This window comes from Urocitellus parryii, chromosome 4, assembly GCF_045843805.1.
Source record: "Urocitellus parryii isolate mUroPar1 chromosome 4, mUroPar1.hap1, whole genome shotgun sequence".
Lineage (NCBI taxonomy): Eukaryota > Metazoa > Chordata > Mammalia > Rodentia > Sciuridae > Urocitellus > Urocitellus parryii.
Genome location: NC_135534.1, coordinates 199,757,970 through 199,784,351, shown reverse-complemented (window position 1 = coordinate 199,784,351; position 26,382 = coordinate 199,757,970). Strand labels below are relative to the sequence as shown.

At 41.6% G+C, this 26,382-nt stretch overlaps 1 protein-coding gene across 1 annotated transcript; it reads left to right on the top strand.

Annotated features, from left to right (window-relative positions):
- Positions 1-91: 91 nt before the first annotated feature.
- Pdcl (phosducin like) lies at positions 92-15,316 on the top strand. The gene is made up of 4 exons (XM_026386402.2): positions 92-253; positions 2,122-2,298; positions 11,322-11,503; positions 13,406-15,316. Exons 2-4 carry the CDS (start codon positions 2,127-2,129, stop codon positions 13,955-13,957), a joined length of 906 nt encoding a protein of 301 aa, XP_026242187.1. The 5' UTR covers positions 92-253; positions 2,122-2,126; the 3' UTR covers positions 13,958-15,316.
- Positions 15,317-26,382: the final 11,066 nt, after the last annotated feature.

The following is a 26,382-nucleotide window of genomic DNA, read 5'->3' as shown; positions in this document are numbered from 1 at the left end:
GTCCAGGTAATTTGTCCTAAACTAGGACCTGTAGTTTCTCCCTCAGCCGCCAGGAGAAGCTTCTTCTAATTGGGCCGCGGCGTCCGCCATGACGCAGGAGGGCCGCCTCATTGGTCCGCGCAGTCAGGACTCCGGCAGCTTTTCTCTTGGGTGCTCTGGGCGCCGACCCACTTCTCTTCCTCTAAGTCAGCGCTCCGTTCTTTCTGGTGCCCGGAGCTGCTAGCCCAAAGGGATCCAGACTGAGCTAGTCCGGGTAAATGCACTGGGGTCAGCCGGGAGGAAGCGATGGGCGTGGAATATGGGTGGAACGGTGGTTTGCGAGCCTCGATAAAACTGCCTTGTCTTCGAGTCTCCCACGGACCCCGCCACTTCCCTGCTTCACCTCTCTCCCGACCCCAACCTCCCCTCGGCCTTCTCCAGGATCTCCCAAGGCTTGGCGCACCCCTCTGCCGCCTTTCCGGGGACCCCGCCTCCTTCGCTCACCCCTCAACCGGCTCCGCCCCCTTGCGCTCTTTTCAGCAGCCCCGCCTTTTCTGCGCTCCCCTCTGCTGGCCCCGCCTTCTCACCCCGGCCTCCCCATTGACCCCGCCCTCTCCACGTCTCATTGGTCCGCCCCTCGCCTCCTCCCTTACACGGTCCCGCCTCCCCTCTGCACCCTCCTTTGTCTGTGCTGTGAGCGGGCGCGGCTCCTTTAGGTCGCTCTCTACCCTCAGGCGGTTTTTTTTGTCCCGTTCCTGGCTTGCCCACTTCCCTTAAGTTTGGTTCTGCTCCTCCCTAGAACCTGCACTTTCTCTTAATTAGTCTTGCTTCCTTTGCACCATACTCCCGGTCTGACTGTGGGGGTCGCGGGATTCAGTGATTCATCATCCTTTGGGGCATTTTGCTGGGTGTTCGAGATAGGGATTAGTTGTTGGATGTTTCTTCTTTCCAGAGCTCTCTCAGCCTGTGGGAGAGAGTCATTTTGTAATGAAGTGTAACAGGCCCTGTGAGAAGTCTTCATGAAGACAGCATAATGTCGGGATGCTTTGAGGAAGAAATACTAAAGGGTTAGGCGTTTTTTGTTTTTGTTTTTCCTTTTTTAACTATTCCTGTTGGATCCTCAAACAAGCCTGTAAAGGGGCTAAACTGCACTTTCCCCAAAAATGCCTTTGGCTGCTTGTGATGCAGAACACTGGCTTTGTGGTCCTTTAAATATACTTGGTTTTTATTAAAATCTTGGCATCGACACTAGTTTTAACTAGTCAGAATTAGTAGGGCTTTGGAGACCATCCAAGTTTGCAGTGAGACGGCTTGACTTAGATTCAACATCATACTTTAAAAAAATACATACATATATATATATATAATATATATATATATATATATATATATATATATTTATATTTGTAAATGGACATGATATCTTTATTTAATTAATTTTCATGTGGCACTGAGGATGGAACCCAGTGCCTCACACTATTAGGGAAGCACTCTGCCACTAAGCCACAACCTCAGTCCCCAGCATCACACTTTTTATGATCCCTTTTGAAATATTTCCTGAGGATTCTTACTGAAGTTTTCAATTACTAATTACTTGGTAGGCAAACTGAAACTAAGCATAGATAAAATCACAAGTCAGTAATGTAAACACAGGTTCTACTTTGTTTTTTTTTTTTTTTTTTTGATTTTTATTTATTTATTTATTTTTATTGGTCGTTCATAACATTACATAGTTCTTAATACATCATATTACATGGTTTGATTCAAGTGGATTATGAACTCCCGCTTTTACCCCGTATCAGGTTCTACTTTGGAACAATAGATACTAGTACAATATTCAGAAGACAGTAACTCATCCCTCAGGCTACAGGAGTTAGGCATACCTGGGGCCTGTTACCACTCCACCACATTCTGGAAAGCTTGGGAAAGTAACTTCCCTTATCTGAACCTCAGTTTTACCTTCTACAAAAGAACATAATAAATTCTATCACTGTCATGGTAGGGATTTGTTGAGATTCTATTTAGGAAAAAAAATAATTTTTAGGTTCCTATAGGATCTTAGCCCAAGTGGGTCCCCTATTCTTCAGATTCATGACTTCATGCTTAAGCCCACAAAAAGCCTGATATGTTGCCTTCTTCCAGGCATCATGACAACCCTGGATGACAAGTTGCTGGGGGAGAAACTGCAGTACTACTACAGCAGCAGTGAGGATGAGGACAGTGACCATGAAGACAAGGACAGAGGCAGGGGTGCCCCAGCCAGCAGTTCCATGCCTGTGGAGGCTGAGCTGGCAGGTGAAGGCATCTCAGTTAATACAGGTACTGGAAAGTCTTGAGCTCTGGGAACAGATTTTAAAATGTCTGTTAAGTATGTATCACTTAGAATTCTACTGATCTCTCTAACTATCCCATTTCTATCGATAACCAGTGTTGGCATTCATTGTGTGTGCTTGTAGTCTTTTTACTACACAGTGCAGAGCAACAGACAATGAACAGATTGGCCTGGGTTTGAACCCTATTTGTCAGATTAATAATTTGATAGGCATAAATCATAGATGTGAGTATATTTGTAGTATAAACTCCTAGAAATGGCATATTTACCTACTTTCTTTCTTCTTTCTTCCTTCCTTCCTTCCTTCCTTCCTTCCTTCCTTCCTTCCTTCCTTCCTTCCTTCCCTTTCTTCCTTCCCTTCCTTCCTTCCTTCCTTCCTTCCTTCCTTCCTTCCTTCCTTCCTTTCTTTCTCTTTCTTTCTTTCTTTTTTTTTTTTTTTACTGGTCCTTGAACCCAGGGCCTCTTGAATGTTAGGCAAGTACTACCACTGAGCTGTCTCCAACTCCACTTTTAATTTAATATTGTTGAATTTCTGTTAGTTGAGGTGGCACTAATTTATAATTTAACTGGCAGTACAATGTTTCTTATATTTTTCTTCCTGGGTTATCAAATTTCTTGATTTTTGCCACCCTGGTAGATGACAAATAGGCATTTTTTTTCCCCCTAGAGATGGAATCTTGCTTTGTTGCCCAGGCTGTCCATGAACTCCTGGACTCAAGTAGTCCTTCTGCCTCAGCTTCCTGAGTAGCTGGGCCTGTAGGCAGTATTACTATACCAGACTTGTCATTTTTATGTAAACTAATATATTTGGAGAATCTTTCATTGCAGGGAATAGACTGCCTCATCTTTCTGAGTGTTACTTTATTTTCCCTGAACAGTGTTACTTTATTTCATAGTTTCTTTAACTTGTTTCCTAATGTTGGGCATTATCTTGGCCCTTTATTACGAACTGTGCTGTAGCACACCTCTTTGTGTGTAGACCACTCTGCCCTGTGGCACTGATGCACTCCGCAAGAAGCTTTAAGGTCAGTGGACATGATCCTAAGGAGAAGGAGTGCTGTGCCGGGCGCAGTGGTGCATGCCTGTAATCCCAGCAGCTTGGGAGGCTGAGGAAAGAGGATTTCAGGTTCAAAGCCAGCCTCAGCAGCTTAGCAAGGCCCTAAGCAACCTAGTGAGACCTTGTCTCAAAATAAAAAATAAAAAGGGCTGGAGATGTGGCTCAGTGGTAGAGCTCCCCTGGGTTCAATCTCTAGTACAAAAAAAAAAAAAAAAAGGCTTTGTCCTTGAGGAAAAAGCCTATCTGTTTATTTCAGTTCATGCCAAATAATTGTTTGTTTTTTTTTTAAAGACTAATGCTTAGCAGTGTAACATAAGGTAGCAGGTTTTATGCAGAATGCATTTGTAGTTGGGTTCTATGCACAACATGACACAATGTGTATATTTTTTATATCATGAGAAAAACAGTATTAAAATAGGTTAAATGAGTGGAAATTTTTAGACACAAATGTTTCAATATATGAAAATAAGGTTTTTATATTCTGTAAGACAATAGAAATATACAGTTGCGATTTATTATATGTATCAAGCACTGCTTTAGACACTTTACATCCTCTCATCCATTCATCTAACCAGCCTGCCAATTGATTGAGTCAGGGGCAAAGGGCAGATAGCTGATTATCAAAGAAAAAAATAAGTAGATAGCACTTCCCCATCAACCTGTTGCTCACACTTCTGGAGGAGGGGAAGGATTGCACTTTCCAACACAAGCCATCAGCCCCTGGGCTGCTCTTTTCCTGCCTTTTGGTCATGTAGGCATGAGAAGAAAGGAACCTAAAATTTATAAAGGAGCAAGACATATCCACTCCCCTGGGCACCAGCTCTGGGTCCCCTCCTCTCTGTAGGAGTCTCCCTCCCCACCCCCTCCCAGTTCTGTTTCTTAAATAAAATTTACCTTTTGCTCTTGCCTCGGTATTTCTTTTTTCTTTTTTTTTTCTTTTTATTATTGGTTGTTCAAAACATTACATAGTTCTTGACATATCATATTTCACACATTTGATTCAAGTGGGTTATGAACTCCCATTTTTACCCCGTATACAGATTGCAGAATCACATTGGTTACACATCCACTGTTTTACATATTGCCATACTAGTGTCTGTTGTATTCTGCTGCCTTTCCTATCCTCTACTATCCCCCCCTCCCCTCCCCTCCCCTCCCCTCCCATCTTCTCTCTCTACCCCATTTACTGTAATTCATTTCTCCCCCTTGTTTTTTTTTTTTTCCCTTTCCCCTTACTTCCTCTTGTATGTAATTTTGTGTACCAATGAGGGTCTCCTTCCATTTCCATGCAATTTCCCTTCTCTCTCCCTTTCCCTCGCACCTCTTGTCCCTGTTTAATGTTAATCTTCTTCTCATGCTCTTCCTCCCTACTCTGTTCTTAGTTGTTCTCCTTATATCAAAGAAGACATTTGGCATTTGTTTTTTAGGGATTGGCTAGCTTCACTTAGCATAATCTGCTCTAATGCCATCCATTTCCCTGCAGATTACATGATTTTGTCATTTTTTAATGCAGAGTAATACTCCATTGTGTATAAATGCCACATTTTTTAATCCATTCATCTATTGAAGCTTGCCTCGGCATTTCGTGGGTGTTTAATCTTCAACACCAGGGGATCAAGGACCCCATCCTGATTTTCAAGACTGGTATCATAACCATTCGTCTAACCATTCCTCCTTCCTTCCTGCCATCCATCCATACCACCACCTACTCATTGATCTGTCCATCTGTCTATTTGTCCATCTATCTACCCACCTACCCAGTCAGCCAAAAAGAAACAATTAACCAAAATTAAGTGAAAAACTCTTAGGTGTTAAATTTTATACCAGGCACTGGGCATTGAAAATTAAAGAAGATCCAGTCCCTGTTCTCACTTCAGAAAGTTCATAGGCTTGGAGAAATGCTTATAGCCTGGAAGTTTTGACATGTGCCGGAGTTTGATGTTTATCATGGCTCTTGGTTCAGTGTGGTTTCTGTCCTTATAAGGAGATCAGGGCTGGGCCCTTGGTTCAGTGTGGCTTGTGTCTATATAAGGACAGCTGGGAGGGCCTTGATTCAGCATGGCTTGTGTCCTTTTTTTTTTTTTTTTTTAAATGCATTTATTTATGTTTGTATGTATTTATGAATTTAATGTAGTGCTGAGGATTGAACCCAGTGTTTTACACGTGCCAGGCAAGCTCTGTACCACTGAGCCACAACTCCAGCTCCAATGGCTTGTGTCCTTTATGAGGAGAGCAGCACAAGCTTTGATTCAATGTGACTTGCTTTGTTATATGATTATCTTCCCTCCTATTTAGTTGATGATTGTATTGAAACATTTTGATTCCCTTACCTCTCATTTTGGGTGTGCTCTACTAGAATTTCTTTGTGGTTCCCATGGGGAGGTCCTATTTAACATGAGAAAGACATGCCACTGTGATATAAATCTATAGCAACATGACTTCAGTGGTGTGCAGATGTGGCTGCTATAACTCTCCAGCCCTTCCCCTTCAGTTACTGATGTTACAGTGTTATATAAGGTATTTTTTTTACTGTAGAATAAAGTTGAGGTGTTTTGATACATTATTCTCTTACTTCTTGTAGAAAACAACAGTAGCACTAGCTTTTTTAATTGTCATGAATTTGCTTTACCAGGGATTTTCTTTCTTCATCAAGATCTGAGTTTCTATCTAATGTCCTCTGGGTTGCACAGGGCATATCTAGTTGGAACCAACTCCCTGGGATGTAGTTTATTTCATTCTGTGGTTTGAATGTGTGTATCCCTTCAAAATTCCTGTTGACTATTCAACATTAATGTGACATTGTTGACAGCTGGTTAGGCCAGGAAACTCCCACCCCGGGGATGGGATGTGCACATGAAGAGAGCTTCTCCAGCCTGTGCAAAGATTTGGTTTAGCTCCTAGCACTACTCTCCTGTGTGAGTGTGCACGTGCACGCCATACATCTGGGTACAATGATGTATGGCTGTGATTTCATTAGCTCTATTGTCTCTGGGATCAAAACACCCAACAAGAACAACTTGGAGAAGGAAAAACTTCTCTGGGGCCCACAGTTCCAGAAGTCTCAGTCAGATGGCTGACTCCATTGCTCTGCCCAAGTCCATCATGGGGGAAAGGCCCAATGGGGAAAGCTGCTCAGTTCAGGGCAGCAAAGGATCAGAGAGCTTGAGTGTGGATATGATGAGGTCTTTCAAAGCCACAAAGTTATTACAGATTTTCAGACTCAAAATGAAGAGACCACTGAAGTAATATACAAATTTTAATTTCTAAACAAGTACATATTAGTCTCCATAACCCACTAAAGCAAATAATCTTCCAGAGTCCTTTCTTATTATTTTGAAAGTGGAAAAGGTCCTGGAGATCCAAAAGTGAGAAGACCTCTGGGGGTTATGTCCAGGTGTGACTGGGTCATTTCTTACTCTGACCTCACAAGGAGCCATTGTGAGGAAATTTCAAACAGCAGATATATAAGAGGGTGGCTGCAGCTGTTTTGTTTGTTTTGCTTTGTTTTGTTTTTTGTCTGTAAGTACAGGAAGCTCTTGGTGGTGACCTGTCGGACTCCCAGATATTTAGCACATTTGGTGGTTGTTAGTGGCTTGTGGCTGTGGTCTTTGGATATTGTTTTTTTGATTTGGGCTTTATTTTATTTTATTTTTGGTCCTTATTTATTTTTCTTTAGCTCGCATCCTTGTTCCAGTTTAGGAATGAGCAGTGAGAGTAGTTAGAGCAATGTAGTGCTGCAGGGGTGGGGCTCCTATTAGGAGCCAGCCTCCATGGATGGACCATTATATGGTCCTGCAGGACATTGGAGAAGGGGGCTTTGCCCAGGTGAAACTTGCCTGCCATCTCTTCACTGGGACAGAGGTTGTGGTGAAGGTCCTGGCAAAAATAGCCTCGAACTTCCCCTTCCTACCTGAACTGGATCTGATGGTGGCCTTGAACCACTGAAACATGATCCAGTTCTTCCAGGGCATCGAGACCATGGAATATATCTACCTTATCATGGAGCATGCAGGTGGGGGACAGCTATGGGACCTCATCCCCAAAGCTGATGGCATGCAGGAGGAGGAGGCTTGCAAACTATTTAGGCAGATCATCCATGCCATGCAGTACTTCCAGGACAAGGATAATGTGCATCCTGACCTGAAGCCAGAGAATGTGGTGGTGGATGCCAGCGGCAACACCAAACTCATTGACTTTGGCCTGAGCACCAGATTCATAGCTGGGAAGAAGCTGAATAGGTTCTGGGACACTGTCCTAATGTTGTCCCTGAAGTCATCCATGGGAAGGAATACAAGCACTACCCCCCACCCACCATACGTCTGGATCCTGGGTGTCGTTCTCTATGTTATGCTCACAGGGAAATGCCCATTTGAGGCAAGCAGCAATAAGCAGGTAAAGAAGCTGATCATACAGGGAACATATGACATTCCCCCCATGGATTTCCAAGGGAACACAGAGCCTCATCAATGAAATCCTGACAGTGGACCCCATGCAGAAGCCCACCCACCTAGAGAGGTAATGGGGCACCCATGGTTGAGCCAGGGTGAGGAAGCTGCTTCACTTAGTCCTTATAGTGAGATACTCCCAAACTCCCAGATCCCATAATTACAAAAATCGTGATCAACATGGGTTTCCACCCCTATAATACCTGAGTGTCTGTGGCAAGTTGAAGATTTGACATCACGATGGCTGTGTACCTCATGCTACAGTGCCAGAGAATCCAGGGGGCAGGCCCTCGGATCCTCCTAGAGTCTGCCTTGAGAAGCATTGCAGTGAGCCTTCCCTTGCCCTGTGAGCAGCAGCAGCCTGAGGAGACCAAGCAGTCCCCACACAAGGGTCCTGGAAGTGCCAGTGTGCCTGCCATTCAGCTCTGCATCCTCCATGTGGACACACCTCCTCCCAGCCTAGCCTCCCAGCAGGACCCTGTGCCCAGCAGCTCATCCTTCCAAGGCACCTCCACAGGGCAATCCCAGGACAGCAGCAAAGGCTGGAAGAGGCTGAGGAGGAGGATTGCCAAATTCATTCAACAACTGTGCTGCATACCTTGCTTTGGTTGCTAGTGTTCAGGAAAAGAGTGGCTCTAATTGAAATGCCCAGCCAAGACAGACAGAACTGAATGACAGCCAGAGGACCCTGAGCTCTTGGATTTGACATCATGGTGTGGGAGTGAGGTGTGCCTACTGGTTCAGGCTTCTTGCACAGATTCCAGGCCGAAGTTTATCTGTATCCACCAGGAGTCTATTCTGCCCCCCACTGCAAAACACATCATAGAGACTTTTCCCTAGGACACTTTCTCCTTCTCTGCTCTTTGTCCTTTCTCTTATGCTTTGGGAGAAATTTATTCTGAATTCCTTTTTTTTTCACAGATTATATAATAAAATTGATGTTTCAAAGATTAATATATATATATATATATTTTTTTTTTCTTTTTTTTTTTTTTGGTGTGTGTGTGGTTGTTTTAGAGATTGGCTTCAGGGCAAAGGCTGGAGCTCACTGGCCATCCTCTATCCTCTCCTAGGCCTATACCACTGTACCTCTCTCTACTGCTCACTGTATATACTTGCTCACTTTGAGCCAGGGTAGACTGGGACTTACTTGCCTTAAGCCAAGGTAGACATGGACTTGCTCCCCTTGACAGAATATAGGCAGAGATGCTCCCCTTGAGCCAGTGTAGACTTTGGTTCACTTTGAGCTGAAGGAATCCTTTTCCTGGTCTTCCGACCCCTCCCTGAAGTATGTGGGGAGGAGGTGTTGCAGCTTTGGGCAAGGCATTGGAGATTCCAGAGTGTTCTATGGCTTCATCTACATAATCTCATGTGCAGGAAGCAAAAGCTGGGCCAGTGGGCAGGGCGGGCCGCGTAGCAGCTGAGTGCTTCACCACATGCCATGCAGCCTCCACACCCAGCAGCTCCTTCTGGTCACAGCTAAAGGTCATGGAGAGCAAACACTTGGGATCTAGGGAGTGGAGATGTGAAATCTCAGGGATACTACTTACATAGAAGCATAGTGCCTTATGTAGAATTGCTCTTATCTTTGGGTTCTGTTGATAGTGAATTTTGTAAAGTGAAGTGAGCACAAATAAAAAGTAAGAGACACTTGGGTTAGAACTAGAGGTTTCGTGCACTTTCCAGCCCCTGGCATCTCTGCTCTGTGAGTCCCAGAACTTCTCTGGGCAGCTTCTTCCTGCCCTTTCTTCCCTTTAGTGGTCAGAAATTGATATCTTTTAAACAAGGACATCCCATATGTCATTTCAATAGTTTGCCCTTTTTCCTTGAGCCAAGAAAAATGTTTTAAAGAAAAATACTCTATCATGCTGTTTTAATCACATGCATTATTTGTGTCAGGAGATAAAGGAATAAGTATTATTATGTTCATATAACAATAAATTTTCTCCAGTTAAATTTATCCAGAAAATTGCTCTCGATTTATAAAATATAGCTGTGAGAATTTTAGTTTTTATAGCATTTCAATAATGATTTGGGATGGAAGCATTTTAAATAGCTCTAAGTTTTATAGTTCAGTTTTGTGTGTGTGTGTGTGTGTGTGTGTGTGTGTGTGTGGTGCTGGGGATTAAACCCAGGGCCTTGTGCATGTGAGACAAGCACTTTACCAACTGAGTTTTATCCCCAACCCTTATAGTTCAATTTTAAAAACTTTTATAATAATAACAGGGTACTGTTAACAATTTTTGTTCATAGTAAAATGTTTCCAAGGATCTCCTGAAGAGTTGGTAAGATGGTAGCCCTTCATTTCCATGCAATTTCCCTTTGCTATACAAAATTACATATAAGAGGTTGTGAGGGGAATGGGAAAATAAACAAGGAGAGAAATGAATTACAGTAGATGGGGTAGAGAGAGAAGATGGGAGGGGAGGGGAGGGGGGATAGTAGGGGATAGGAAAGGTAGCAGAATACAACAATTACTAATTGGGCATTATGTAAAATTGTGGATGTGTAACCGACGTGATTCTGCAATCTGCATCTGGGGTAAAATTGGGAGTTCATAACCCACTTCAATCTAAGGTATGAAATATGATATGTCAAGAGCTTTGTAATGTTGTGAACAACTAATAAAAAAAAAAAAAAAAAAAAAGAAGGTAGCCCTATCATGGGCTATGTGCTATTTCAGTTGAAAGTGCTTATCAAGCCCTTGGTCATAGACATGGCAATTAAACTCTAAAAATGGTAGAAGGTTTTGTTTGTTGAGAATTCCTTGTTAACACTGAAGACTCTGGAAGCTAGGCTAGAGCTACAATTCCTGCTTTAACTTCCTTGTGCCTCATTTTCACAAACATGAAAGGTGGGCAGTAGTAGGTCCCACAGACAGGACTGACTAATGGTTCAACTTAAGATATTTTAAGTTGGATATTGCTCAGACCCACGCTTGCCGCCATCCCACATGTTCATGCATATGTAATTAATGAATAAATGATGATTTACCATAACATGATTATACAATTTTCAAAGTAAGGCCTGGTTTTTAGGAAAGTATTGAGTTTAACTAAGGCTACCTTTATGTTATATGATATGAAAAGCAGTTTCCTTCCCGACCTGTCCCAAGTCCTGAACATGGTCAATTTTAATCTGATCAGAATCACTAGAGAGTTAAGAAGATGTGAAATATTTTAATCACAAATGGGAGTTCTTCAAAGGCATTTGGTGGAGTGAATATGAAGTTGCATAAAAGATTTATAAATGCTGAAAAAAGACTGAAATATTTTGACGATATCGGAGAAAGGGAAAGAGGGTGTTTAGGATGCATATTTAGGAAAGCAATGAAGGTTAGATTGCACCTTGTATGGTACTGCTATATCGCTATACTAGTCATAGTACATGGAGGTTCTGTGTTAGTTGTGCAAGCTTTAGACAGATGTGAGCTCCCACCTGCACATGTGAGCTGCTCCATAATTCTTTGCTCATTATTTTTGGTCACATCCATGTTCATGTCACTCAGGTCCAAAAGGTGTGATCAATGACTGGCGCCGCTACAAGCAATTGGAAACTGAGCAGAGAGAGGAGCAGTGCCGGGAGATGGAAAGGCTGATCAAGAAGCTGTCTATGACCTGCAGGTCCCATTTGGATGAAGAAGAGGAGCAACAGAAACAGAAGGACCTCCAGGAAAAGATCAGTGGGAAGGTAATCAGCTTTTCTCAGAAGCTGCCCTGGCCACTAGAACTGGGCTTGGTGATTTGGGAGATAGAGGATGTTGGTTTTGCCTCTGAGAAGCTTTGCAGTACAGGGGAAAATATAGAGCCACCTGGGGTTTGACTCTCAGCTCTGCCATTAATGATTGTGGGGAAATAAATTTCTTCCTTTCTGAGTTTGGTTTTTGATTAGTTTATTGAGGTCACGCCCACCCCAGAACTGTGTGGATAAAATGCCCATTGTAGTGACTGGCCCACTGAAAAGTGCTCATTTAATGTTAGTTTTCTGTCGTAGGAACTAAGATTCTAATTCAAATTTTCTTGTTCTTTCTGTGATGCTACTGTGTTTCATTTGAAGCCTATCATAAGGATTTATTCTGAGGAGGCATTAGAGTAGAAGCAGATAGGCCCTCTGGAAGATATTTGGAACAAGTCCCTGACATTTCCTAATACCTTCTCAGTATTAAAGGGCCTGTGTTACTCACATACATGGAAGAAAGTCTAAGAGTGCCCAAGATCAGTTAGGTGTGGCCCAAAGCCAAAGCACAAGCCAGGATCATGGAGCATTAAGTCAGGAGTCATTCACCTTGACCAGAGGATGATTTCAGTGCATGAAAGTCGGCAAAGACCATAATAGGTCTGTTAGAAATAGCTGGCTGAGATAGAGTGGAGAGCTATGTGATGGGAAGAAAATTGGTAATAAGTATGACCCAGTAATGATGTCTGTTCTGACCTAGAGTGGGCCCTATTCCCCACCCCCTAATCTGTACACGATTAGGCTTAGTGAAGGTTTGTTACAGGGGCGTCTTGCTGCACCCCGGAAGGAGAAGGAAGATGCCTTGTGATGTAAGCTGGCCCTTGGGCAGTGTGCCTGCTTTGCTTGGCTGCTTTCTTATCCTGGGCTGAAGGACCAGAACGAAGCCATAATCACATGACCACATGAATCAAGCTAGTGAGAGGCTATCTTTGTCCTGCTGAATTACCTACAGTTGAATAGAACTAGAAACTGCCTGAATGCCAGAAATAGGGGAGTGGTTAAGCAAAATATGACACATATATAATTTTATAAAACTATTTAGAAAAATGAAGAGATACTTAGAATTTATTATTAACATTAGCTAAGAGACCGAGTAGGTTATATCTTAATTGGTACACCCATGGCTTCTGTTTTAAGAGCAGAACTAATCTAGCATGTGACTGATAATAAGAAGAAAAATTTTAGAGTGTATGTGAATGTGTGGGTGTTTGTTGTGTGTAGACGTGTTTTGTGCAGGGCAGGGATTATAAGTGTTCTTTTGAAGTTGCATAATGTCCTGTTATTTTTTATGAAAACAAAACAGTGAATAAAGCAATCCACTGTCGAGACTGACAAAATGAAAATAGCTCAGTGAAGTGGTACTATCTGATGCTGCCTGCTTGGGTTGAGAGGCAGTATGGTGTAATATAAACCAGGGTGTTGAAAATCTAGTTTGAGTCCTGGTCTTACACATACTTCTTGTGTGAATTGTGCAGCTAACATAAGTCTTGAAACCTCATTTGCAAAATGAGAATTATAAAATCTCTTTCCCAATGGGATTATTGTAAGGCATGGTAGCATTCACACAAGTAGGCCCAGCTTGTTGGGAGACCAAGGTGGGAGGATTGCTTGAGTTCAGGCATTTCGGGCTGGCCTGGGTGACATAGTAAGACTTCCTTTTCTGAAACAAAACAAAACAAAACAAAAAACCAAAAAAACCCCAAACAATCCCAAACCCTCCTAAAATACAACAACTTATTAAGACATAATGCAAATAAAGTGCTCAGTGTGGTGCTGCATGTATCTTAAGTACAAGGTGCACATCAGTATTTATCAAAAGTGTTCACTTGTGTCTGCTTACCTGCTGGTCTCTTACAGATGACTCTGAAGGAGTTTGCCATGATGAATGAGGACCAAGATGATGAAGAATTTCTACAGCAGTACCGGAAACAGAGGATGGAAGAGATGCGGCAGCAGCTCCACAAGGGGCCCCAGTTCAAACAGGTTTTTGAAATCCCTAGTGGAGAAGGGTTTTTAGACATGATTGATAAAGAACAGAAAAGCACCCTCATCATGGTCCATATTTATGAGGATGGCATTCCAGGGACTGAAGCCATGAATGGCTGCATGATCTGCCTGGCTGGGGAGTACCCAGCTGTCAAATTCTGTCGGGTGAAGAGCTCGGTCATCGGGGCCAGCAGTCGGTTTACCCGGAATGCCCTTCCTGCCCTGCTGATCTACAAGGGGGGTGAATTGATTGGCAATTTTGTGCGCATCACTGACCAGCTGGGGGAAGATTTCTTTGCTGTGGACCTTGAAGCTTTTCTACAGGAATTTGGATTACTCCCCGAAAAGGAAGTCTTGGTGCTGACATCTGTGCGTAACTCTGCCACCTGTCACAGTGAAGACAGCGATCTGGAAATAGATTGAACGGATGGTCTAGTTGCATAGATTTCTCATTGTTTGGGCTGGAAGATACATGTCTGTGTTTATTTTTGTTCCTTCTTCGTCTTCTGACTTTTCAGCTGTTCTTTGTAGTCCTTTTATCATAGAAAGTCAAGAAATTCTTAGATTAGATCAGAATGCTGAATTACTTTGTGGCTAGCAATAAAGTGACTTTAAATTGCATAAACAGGAAGCTAGGCTTTGAACTGTTTACTTAAGATTCTCTAGCATGACATCTCTGTTATTGTTTCCAGTCACTATTTACATAGCATTCTAAAGACTGTCCTGGAAATTGTCTCCTGTTGACCTTGGAGGTCCTGCCAGGTCTGAGAGTAGAATTCTCTAGTTAGTATGTTATTTGCAATGTAAATAGTATATTTCCTTAATCAAATGATTGTAGTTATATTGACTTGTAATTAGATTCCCCCAGATGCTCTGCTCTACCATGGTCTTATATAAAGGTTCCAGATGAGGCTGGGGATATAGCTTAGTGGTAGAGCACTCGCCTAGTGGTGCAAAGCCCTGGGTTCTACTCCCAGGGCTTTGTTTTGTACTATAGAAACACAATAAACAACCAAAAACCCAAAGAGCCCACACAGGTTCTAGAGGATGTGTGCTTGCCCTGTCAGGAGGGGTGGCCTCTACTGCTAGAGTCAGTACCCTGCTCAGCACTCTGAAATCTAGAACAGGAGAAAGGATTTATGCTGAATGCTGTCCTCATGCTGGAAGACAAGCATCTTCTTTACAAACACTGGAGCTGGGTGGAGCTGGAGAACTTTCAGTGAGGTGCTTTTTCTTGTCTCTGTGTCTCTGTTATTTAACAAGGTAACTTTTTATTTACTCTAGATTTTTTTTAATAAACTGGTCTTTTTGGATATTGAAAAATAATTCATATTTAATAGAGGAAAATTGACCAAAATGCAGAAAAAAAATCTAAAAATTAGAATAATTTTTAATTCTATCATCTAGAGTGAAGCACTATTAATGTTCTGATATACTATAAATATTTCTTACTAAAGCATTTTCTGTGTATACCTACACATTTCATTGATTTGTTTTTGAATTATTGGGATCATTCTGAACATACTGTTTTATAGTATGATCAACTAATAATATATAAGATTTAACTTTTTTTTTTTTTTTAATGGCTATGATATTGTATAGATGTGCTGTAATTTGCTTGAGGCAAGAGGATTGTGAGTTCAAAGCCAGCCTCAGCAAAAGTGAGGTGCTAAGCAACTCAGTGAGACCCTGTCTCTAAATAAAATAGAAAATAAAGTTGGGGATTTGGCTCAGTGGTTGAGTGCTCCTGAGTTCAATCCCCGGTACCCCCGCAGCTCCCCCGCCCCCCCCAAAAAAGCAAACACTTTTTAAAAATTATTATGAAAGTAGTAGATATTTAGTAGAACATGTGATAAGAGTTGTTAAGCAAAGGAGATTTAAAAAGCCATATAATTCTGTTAACCAAATTAATCTCTGTTATTATTTTTACAGGTTTATCTTTCTGGTCTTTGTGTTTATTTATAATAATAGTTGTTAAAGAACAAGTGAAAGTAAAATTTAAAAAATGATTGTTATTCAAGTTTTTTCCTACTTAAAATGTATATCCTGGCGTCAGGGAAGATGTAATCTGGAATTAAATATTAACTTTAAAATTCACAGTTTTGGTTTTCCTCGTGATTCAGGAATTGACTAACTGTAGAAAAGTCTTCAAAGCATTTAGTCAACAAAAAGAATGTGGTTTTTCTGACTAGGGAAGTTCATTGTAGAAAGTGCGGAAGGTTCAGAAAATGATCGGAAGCAGAGACAACTGTTACTAGTGTTCTAGTTTTTTTCGTTCTAGTCTTTTTTTTCAGTATTTTTCATAACACTGAAAGCTTCTTGAATTTAGTTCTATAGCTCTGCCTTAATATTATATGATAAATACTTTGACATGTTATAAAAATTCTAAATAAATAATTTATAATGGCTTCATCATTTCTATCATTTGGATGTACCATAATTTATTTAACCAGTTCTTTTATACTGGATATTTCAATTCTCAGTGTTTTGCTAAAGCACTTATCATCTTTGTGTTTTAGGCCATGTTTTGGGCCATTCTCGTAGACGTCTTGAAGAGGAATCACTGAGCAAATGGACAGCAACATTTCAGAACAGCTTTTATAGTCCATCTTCTGTTCTCTCTGGAAATGAAAATAAACACACATACAACAATGACTGCCTTTCAGGAATAGAAATTCTAAAATAAAGGGAACAGACATGAGATGGGGGAATCCTAAAATATCACATCTGTGACTCAGATGTAGTGGAACCCACATGGAATTTGGAGTCAGGCAGATCTGAGTTTGAATTCTGATTCTGTCACTTGTTCATTCTGTAGTTTCTGGTGAGGAACACAGCCTTCCTGAGGCTCAGATTCCTCATGTTTATAATGAGAATAGTCACCTGTTTGTGGAGCTGTTATGTGACAGTGGTTGTTATATATGGTCCTCTAGTGAAATCGGCATCATGGGGTGGGTGTGGGGGGTTATGAGAAATGCAAATTCAGTGGTTTCACAGACCTACTGAATCAGGAATGCTGAGTGTCCTGGCAAACTGTATGACAAGCCCTCCAGGCGATTCTGAGGCCTAAGTTGGAGGAGCACTGACCTAGGGATGAAGGGGTTGGTGACTGTCCCCTCTCGACTGGTTCCCTGCTACTGGTATCTTTTTTGAGTAAGAGTTAAGGAGAGAAGGAGTTGAAAGGGTAGTATGCAAATTGATTCTCTTCCTCTTATTTTATGTAATTCTCCTTTTTAGCTATGGAATTGGAGGAAGAAAAGAGGAACTAATATTTATCTATCATAAATCATTATGGTTTAGGTAGGAAGTATCTCCCAAAAGCTCATGTGTGAGGCAATGCAAGAAAATTTAGAGGTGGAATAATGAGTTATGAGAGCCTTCATTCTAATCAATGCATTAATCCCCTGGTGGGGATTAACTGGGCGGTAACTGTAGGCAGGTAGGGGGTGACTGGAGGAGATGGGTCATTGAGGGTATGCCTTTTGCATTTTAGATGGTGAGGGGAATCCCTGCTTCCTGGTTGTCATGTCCTGAGCTGCTTTCCTCTGCCACAATGTTCAGCCTCACCTTGTGCACAAAGCAATGGAGGTGGCTGCCTGTGGACTGAGACCTTGAAAACCATGAGCCCCAAATATACTTTTCTTCCTCTACATTGTTCTGGTCAGATCTTTAGGTTATAGTGTTGAAAACACAAACTGTGTCCTAGTAGTTTTCAGACTTCACTTTCCTCCAAAATGGAAGTTCTGCAAAGGCCTGGACTTTGTTTTACTCCCTGTGTGTGGTGTAGAGGGTAAGGGCTTAGACTCAAAACAGGCTGACACTGACAAGGATTTTTTTTTTTTTCTTTTGTGCTGGACATTGAATCCAGGGGTGTTCTACCACTGAACTACACCCCCAGCCCCTTTTTATTTTACTTTGAGACAGAGTCTCTATATTACCAAGGCTGGCTTCCAACTTGTAATCAATCTTCCTACCCCAGTATGCTGAGTAGTGGGATTATAGATGTACACCACCATGCTGGGCTCTGTGGCTTTTTAAAGAGCCTAGGCCAACAGTTTTATAGAATGTTGCACATTCTGTTTCTTCATTTTGGGCAATAATAACAACCAGAGGCAATGTGAACTTCTTACTGCCTCAAGTCTGGGATTAGTAAGGTTAGTGTCTTTCAAAAATTCATGTGTTTAAGAATTGGTCCCCAACATGATGGTATGGGAAGTGCTGTGGACCTCTAATAGTTGGGGCTTAGCGCGAGGTCTTTAGGTCTTTGGGGCATGTCCTTGAAGGGGATTGGAGGACCCCAGGCTTTGAGCCTCTCTTTGCTTCTTGGCTGGTGATTGAAGTAGTTTGCTCTATCACCTGTTCTCACCACAATGTGTCATCCTGCTGAGAGGCCCAAAGCATCCAGGCCACCCAGTTTTAGACCATAACCTTCCAAACCATGAGCCAAAATAAAACTTAGTGTCTGTCTGCCTGTCTCTCTCTCTTGTGGTGTTGGGGATTGAACTCAAGGCCTCGTACATGTCAGGCAAGCACTTTACAGCTGAGTTACATCCACAGCCCTTTTTAAAAAGTAATTTTGAGACAAGGTCTAAGTTGCCCAGGCTGGCCTTCAATCTTCCAAGTAGCTGGGATTACAGGTGTGCACCACCATGCCCAGTTAAAACTTTTCTCTTAGAAAGTTAATTACTGCAGGTATTTTTAAAAAATATGTTTTTAGTTGTTGATAGGCCTTTATTTTATGTATTTATTTGTATGCAGTGCTGAGAATTTAACCCAGTGCCTCACACATGCTAGGCAAGCATTCTACTACTGAGCTACAACCCCAGCCCCGCACTATGGGTATTTTGTTAAAATAACTCAAAGCTGACTAACACAATGGCAAATCACTATGCTGTAAATTTATTTTCTCCAGTAGAGGTAGAAAGTAATCTTTGATGTGATGATTTGAGACTAGGTGAATATTAATTTCTCTCAACAAACTTTCCCCTAATAGTTTTTGCATCCATTGATAATTTTTTAATAATTCTTGTCTGAATCAAATTATTTATGTTTGGGGATGCTTAAATGTGATTTTTAAGTCATTTTATTTCTTTTATACTTACTGCAAATCTTCTGCAGAAAAGAACTCTACTTTTCATTCTCTCTGAGTTTCACTGTGGACTTACAGATATTAAAAAATTTAGTGTCTATTACCATAATTCTTTTTGATGCTTTTCAAGACCATTCCTGTTTTCTTTAGAGATGACCCAGTAGTTTTTTTGAGAATTCTGATACTCCCAATGGAAACTCAGTTCCCAATGTATATATTTACTCACTTTTATTATCATAAAATATACACATATTAGTTACATAATTGTGCCTATGCCACTAGCAATAACTACTATAGGTAAAAGTTTCCAAGATTTCCCTTTGCAGTCATGATTATATTTTTGACCTGAAAGTTTCCTGCTGTGTTAGTGCTCTTCAGAGAGACAGAGCCAACAGAATAGATACAGGTGTTAAGTGGGGTTTTCTTGGGGGAATTGAATCATGGGATTATGGAGAGCCCCACAACAAGTTGTCTCGGGCTCAGTCAGCAAGGAAGCTGAGGCCAAATTTGGGTCTGTTAACCTAGAGGATTCCTGGTGTAAGTCCAGCAGTCCAAAGGAGTGACATCTGGAGTTGTGGTGTTAAAAGACAGCATGAGGAAGTGTCCCAGCTCTCAGGGAGTGAGAGGAAGTCACTCTCTTGTTCTAAATGGGCATGGGCTGGCTGAATGAATGTGGACAGCAGATCTTCTCAGTCTACCAACTCAGCAGTGTCCTCTGGACACACACCCAGACATAAGGCTTTACCAACTCTCCAGATATTTCTCAATCCAGTCAAATTGACACTGAAAGTAACCATCACACCTGCTAAATATATATAGTATATTGAGTTAAAAATAATTTCAATTACTTTTTAAAAAATATTTAGTTTTTAGTCATAGATGGACAAAATACCTTATTTTATTTATTTATTTTTATTTTGTGCTGAGGATTGAACCCAGGGCCTTGCATGTTCTAGGTGAGTGCTCTACTTCTGAGCTACAACTCTAGCCCTCAAATACTTTTTATATAATCATGCTATTAATTTGCTGCAAGAGAAGACTCATTTGTTTCAGTGTAATTCAATTTTTTATAAAATCCTTTTTGATTTAACTTTTTTTGAACATATAAAACATTTATCAGTTTAAAAGCCAATACAACCTGGGCATGGTGGCATACCCTGTAATCCTAACAACTCAGGAGGTTGAGGAAGGAGGATCAGAAGTTGGAGGCCAGCCTTATAAACTTAGTGAGACCATGTGTCAAATAATAAAAAAGGCTGGGGATGTAGCTTAGTAGTAAAGTACCCCTGGGTTCAATCCCCAGTATCCCCCTTCTATTCCCTCCACAACCAAAATTTATTTACTTACCCATTTCTTCAGTATTAGGGATTGAACCCAGGGGCACTGTACTACTGAGCTATACACCCAGCCCTTTCAAATTATTTTATTTATTTATTTTTTCCTTTCCAGCCACTCTGGACCTGTGATAGTAGATTTTTTTCTCCAATATTTTTAAATTGGTATATTATAACTCTATATATAATAGTGGGATTTGTTGTTATATATTTGTACATGCACATGATATAACAATATAATATGGTTTTAGTTTTATTTTTGAGACAGGGTTTTGTTGAGGCTGGCTTGGAACTTGCAATCCTCCTCTCAGTCTTCTGAATCATTGGGATTACAGATGTGCACTGCCACACTCACTAAAAATATTTATTTTTGATTGTGTGGATAATTATGGGTAAATGTCTTAGTCCCTCAGTGTTTGGATATCCCAAATGAAGATAATCATGGTAACAGTCTCATAGGTCATGGTAATGGTCTCAGGATGGCTAAAAACTGTTCAGTGAGCCAAAGTTCTCAGCACAGTATCTCATAAATGTCTTTTTTATTCTTGACTATCCATCCTCTACTATCGGGAGCCACTCTGGACAGAAACTATGTGCACATCTGTAAGTCCTGAGTAAATGGGTACTGAACAGGTATTGCTCCCCACAATACATTGGGCTTTACCTCTATCCCATACGGTAGGTGTGGCTCCAGGAGTGGGCATCACCGGTGGGCTGAATTATGCCCTTCTGTTCTTTTGTAATCCCATCCCTTTGCCCTATTTGGGATAGAATGTTCCATGGCACCTCTCCTTGTGTGTCCCTATGTAAGAATAAAGAATTCCAGTGGCCCTCTCTCTCTTTCCAGGGACCTCTAAGGTCACAGAGCCATCCCCAGATTTTGAAAAGATACTTCTGTGTGTTTGCCTGCTTTCTTCATGGTTTTCTTTTTTTTTTTTAATTAAAATTTATATATGACAGTGGAATGCATTCCAATTCTTATTACACATGTAGAGCATAATTTTTCATATCTCGGGTTGTATACAAAGTATATTCACACCAATTCGTGTCTTCATACATGTACTTTGGATAATAATGTCCATCACATTCCACCATCATTTCTAACTCATTGCCCCTCCCTCCCCTTCCACCCCTCTTTCTTATCTAGAGTTTGTTTATTCCTCCCACGCTCCCCCTCCCTACCCTATGAATCAGCTTCCTTATATCAGAGAAAACATTTGACATTTGTTTTATTGGGATTGGCTGACTTCACTTAGCATTATCTTCTCTAACTCCATCCATTTACCTGCAAATGCCATGATTTTATTCTCTTTTATTGGTGAGTAATATTCCATTGTGTATATATGCCACATTTTTTTTAATCCATTCATCTATTGAAGGGCATCCAGGTTGGTTCCACAGTTTAGCTATTGTGAAATGTGCTACTATAAACATTGATGTGGCTGTGTCCCTGTAGTATGCTGTTTTTAAGTCCTTTGGGTATAGGCTGAGGAGAGGGATAGCTGGGTCAAATGGTGGTTCCATTCCCAATTTTCCAATAAATAGGCCAAGGACCTGAAGAGACACTTCTCAGAAGATGATATACAATCAACCAACAAGTATATGAAAAAATGTTCATCATTGCTACCAATTAGAGAAATGTAAATCAAAACTACTCTAAGATTTAATCTCACTCCAGTCAGAATGGCAGCTATTATGAAGACAAATAACAGTAAGTGTTGGCGAGGATGTGGGGAAAAAGGTACACTCACACACTGCTGGTGGGACTGCAAATTGGTGCAGCCAATATGGAAAGCAGTATGGAGATTTCTTCGCCATTTTCTTAAGTTACGGTAATAGTCAGATTTTGTGAACCCAGCATAGGTCGCAGCTGGGATAGATGGCAATACTCTACACAAGCATTCATCCTCTTATGTTTCGAGATTCCCTCATCCCCTTTGACAAGTTGGCAAAACCCTCTTTATCTTTAAAAACTCAGCTCAAATCTCACATCTTCTGAGTCTTTAATAAGTCTTTGCCGACTCTTCAGAGAGAAGCAGTCACATCACCACATGTTCCCCCAGGCTATGATGTCATTGACTAAGAAAAGGATTGAGGGTTCAAAGCCTGCAGCCCACAAGTACTGCCAGAACCTTTTCTTTTCCACTTGCATAGCCTACTTGTTAGACCAACAGCACTGGGGCAAGAGAAAAAGGAGTAAGTATTGGGAAAGCATATGGTATTTTACTTAATGTAAAGAAAAATCTTGGGGCTGGGGATGTGGCTCAAGCAGTAGCTCGCTCACCTGGCATGCGTGCGGCCTGGGTTTGATCCTCAGCACCACATACAAACAAAGATGTTGTGTCTGCCGAAAATGAAAAAAATATTAAATTCTCTCTCCTCCTCTCTCTCTCTCTTAAAAAAAGAAAAATCTTGAGAAATTATTGTCATTATGTTATAATTGTAACTAAAAAAATTTTTTTTGTGTGTGCGCTAGGAATGAACCCAGGGCCTGCACATGCTAAGCAAATGCTGTACTATTGAGTTGAAGTCTGACTCCATTTTAATTTAATTTAATGAAACATTTAAACTTTCCCCTAACTATACGATATGAGTCTTTGTGATTTGAATAATCTTGCCACCCTTTCTTGTTGGGTAACCCTGTCTTCATGTAGCATTGCCAAAGTTGAATTTTAAGTTTGATTACACAGAGATTATGAAAGCTTGTGGGGCAGGGACTGTGTCCTGTCAAAAATCAATATGTTGCTTATGTAGGGAAAATCCCAAAGCAACATGGGTGGGCTGGATTCATCATGATGGGACAGAAGGTCACTTGTTATGTTTGTTTCCCATAAATATTTCATATATATAGTCATAGGTGTATTACCTATGCTCACTAAGAAACAGAACTAGATCAAGATTGATCTTGATCAATCCAAAAGGTCTCCAACTCACACCACCCTTGCCAAGTAACGTGGAAATGCTCAAATGGGCACAAGGTGGCAGCAGAGGAGCAGAAATGAATAGTTTTGTTGCTGCTGAGCAAACCAGGCCACAGATGAGAGATTTAGGGCCCCAGGGTGATATGTTTAGCACTGCTGTAAGAATAATGTCAGAGAAGTTATCTTTAGGACTGAGAACAAGAGAGAATTCAATCCATATACTTTAAATAATGAGTATAGGAGAAAACAAAATGTAAACTGATGAATGAACATACACTTAACTTTCAGACCTTGGTCGGTTAAGAGGGAGGGAGATGTAGACTGCAGAAGGAAAGAGGATGACAGTAGGCCCCCCTCAGGCCCCAGGTGCAGTGAGGACTCGGCAGGAGATGGATCTCCTTAGTTAAGAGCACAATCTTTGGTTCAAATCCCAGTCCCACCATTTATTCTCAATGACTATTCAGCCTTAAATACTGAGAATGCCCCAAACGTATTGAGATTTACTGTGTGCCAGGCCATCGTTCTAAAGTATTTTATTCGTATTTTATTCTATAATTCTCACAAAACCCCAAGAGTGATTAAATTAGCATAATTTATTTAGTTAAACAATTTTCCTAAGGCCAGCCACCTAATAAACATTTAACTCAAGGAACTAGGAACTAGGAATTCAGAGCTCAGAGCTCAAGATCTTACTACTGCCATGGCTGTCTTGATTATGAACAGGTAATAACTGTGTTCACCCAAAAAGCTGTTGGAAAGAGATAAGGGATGCCTGTACTATAGTTGGTGTTATGAAATGAATCACATCCTCTCAAAATTTTCTTTTAATGTCCTAACCCCCAATGTGATCATATTTGGAGATAGGGTCTCTAAGGAAGTAATGAGTTTCCAAAGATGAGCCCTAATCCAAAAGGACTGGTGTCCATATAAGATGAGGAAGAGACACCAGAACTTGGGAAGAGGCTCTGTGAGGACATTCCCAGGAGGTGGCAGTCTGCAAGCCAGGAAGAGAGCCCTCACCAGAGACCAACCCTGACGGCACCTTGATCTTGGACTTGGAGCTTCAGGAACTGAGAGAATATTTTCTGTTGTTAAGCCACCTGGTGCATGGTATTTTGTTGTGACAGCTCAAGCTGACTAATGCAGTTTGTGGTCAGGAAATGTAGCTATTCTTGCCTGTGACCTTGTTTTCCATTGCTTTGTTACTACAAATGATACTCCTAGAAAGGTCTCCAACTCTCACCATCCCAGTCCTTCCTCCCTCAGCCCATTTCCTGATTTCAGCATACATTTTCTATTTGTTTACTCAGGGTCATGCCCTATGCATGGTATTCTGAGGTGGAAGAGAAATCAGATATGCTCTCTGCCCCCATGGGATTCTTAGTTTGATGCATGTGGTAGGTGGTCGGTGGGATGGGAAGAGAAAAGACACAGAAACAGACTTGAGAGAATATGACAGATACCCTGCCACAGGGGCATACAGAGGACGTAGAAGGGCTGGTACTCAGAGTTTGCATTGGATAAGACCCTTTCCCTTGCACAGTGTTCCCCTCGACAATCTGGGGCTAATGGAGAAAAGCTTAAATTGTTACCGATCACATGTTATGTTTCCCTCTCCAAATTCATATGTTGCAGCCCTCACCCCAAATGTGATGGTATCAGGTGGGGAGGTCTTTGGCAGGCAAGCAGGTTTGAATGAGGTTATGAGGATAGAGCCCCCAGGATTGAATTAGTGCTCTTTTAAGACAAGGAAGAGATGCTAGAGCTTCATTTTTCCACAACATGAGGGTATAGCAAGAAGGCTGCAGACCATGATGTGGGCCTTCACCCACAACTGTATCTGTAGGCACCTTAATTTTAGATTTCCAAGTCTCTAGATCTGTAAGATGTAAGTGTCTGTTGGTTAAGTCACCCAGTCTATGGTATTTTGTGATAACAGCCTGCAGTCAGTTACTAGTTCCTAGTAATTTCTATAAATTCAAAATAGAAGATCTATAACATCTCAATTGTAAATCAAATGAGAGTTGGTAAGAGTCACAGAACCTTCTCCTCATGAGAAACTTTGCTGTCCATCTTTTGCATAGGCATGTATTTCCTATAGCCTTCGTGTTATCTCTGAATACTTCCTGGCCGGGTTGGCCTTCCCCAAGACAAGGTTACCACCTCTCTTTTGGCAATCTTGGGTTGTTTGTTTTTTACATGATTTAGGGCTTCCATCAAAATGCTTATTCAAAATGTAGTCCTAGCGAGGCTGTGGCACATGCCCATAATCCCAATGATCTGGGAGGCTGAGGCAAGAGGATTATAAGTTCCAGGTCAGCTTGGACAATTTAGTGAAGCCCTCAGCAACTTAGGAGACTTTGTCTCAAAATGAAAAATAGAAAGAAGGACTGGGTGCTAAAGGACTGGGGACTGAACATATGGTTCAATTCCCAGTACAAAAACCAAAAAACCAAGTCCCCGCTCTCACCCAGATCCACTGATGATGAAAGTTCAGGGGTAAGGGACAGAATATGTATTTTATCTGAGCATTTCGATTATTCATAAATTCGAATCCATAGCAAGTAGATCTGGAATAAGAATGGGCTGAGGTGGGGGGTGGGTTCACTATTCCTCTTTTATGCCTAGGGATGGATATGTGCTCAAATATCAGTCCTACCACTTCCTAGCTTGGAGCTGTGGGAAAGTGACCTCACCAAGCTGGGGATACTGTATTACATTACGGATGGCATAAGGAAGGCCAAGTATGTGTGTGGGGGGGTTGTTAAGAGGTGATTAGATCATTAAGTGGGATTTCTGCCTTTCTCACAGGACTGGGTTAATTCTCAAGGTAGTGAGAGAGTGCTAGCTCTCCTGAACTGGATTACTTGCCACAAGAGTGGGCTGTTATAGAGCAAGCCTGCCCCTTATGTTTTTGTCTCTTCTTCATGCAACTGCTCGCCCCTCAGACGTCTGCCAGGTAATGAAACAGCACACATGGTACAAGGAATGCCAAGCCAACGCAGCCTGTGCTGACTTCTGTCTGCCATTGTGCCTTTTGAGGTCAAAGCTTGCTCGATTCCATGAGGTGTGAGGTGGTGGTCACCTTGGTCCTCATTTTGCCAGCTGTGGGTTGTTCTGCGGTCCTGGAAGAGGAGAAGGGGCAGTGGAGTGTGCGTGTGAAGTCTCTTTCCCACAGGGGGGCATGTCATTGGTTTTGTTCACCCCTTCCTTCTAACAGCCACTACTTCTGCCAGTTTCAGTTTCCCTCCCCATAAGAGAAAGTGTCCCAGCTTAGTCTGGATCTGCGTGTGGGAGTGACTTCAAAGTCTCCAAAGAAGGCGGCCAAGAGAGGACTCAGAGTCTCTATAATGAGAAAGTAGATTTGATTGAGAGACAGGAAAGGCTTAACTTCTAGGAGCTCCCAGTCCATGACTAACTCACACTCTCAAAGAATCCCAGGTAGATCAGCCTATGTTTGAGGGCAGAAACATGCTCAGAATACCAATATAAATTCCTCAAAGC

Coding starts and splice junctions, on each gene's coding strand:
- Pdcl (XM_026386402.2), top strand. CDS start 2,127: ATGACAACCCTGGATGACAAGTTGCTGGGGGAGAAACTGCAGTACTAC. Junction 2,299..11,321: donor AGGCATCTCAGTTAATACAG/GTACTGGAAAGT, acceptor CATGTCACTCAG/GTCCAAAAGGTGTGATCAAT. Junction 11,504..13,405: donor AGGAAAAGATCAGTGGGAAG/GTAATCAGCTTT, acceptor GGTCTCTTACAG/ATGACTCTGAAGGAGTTTGC.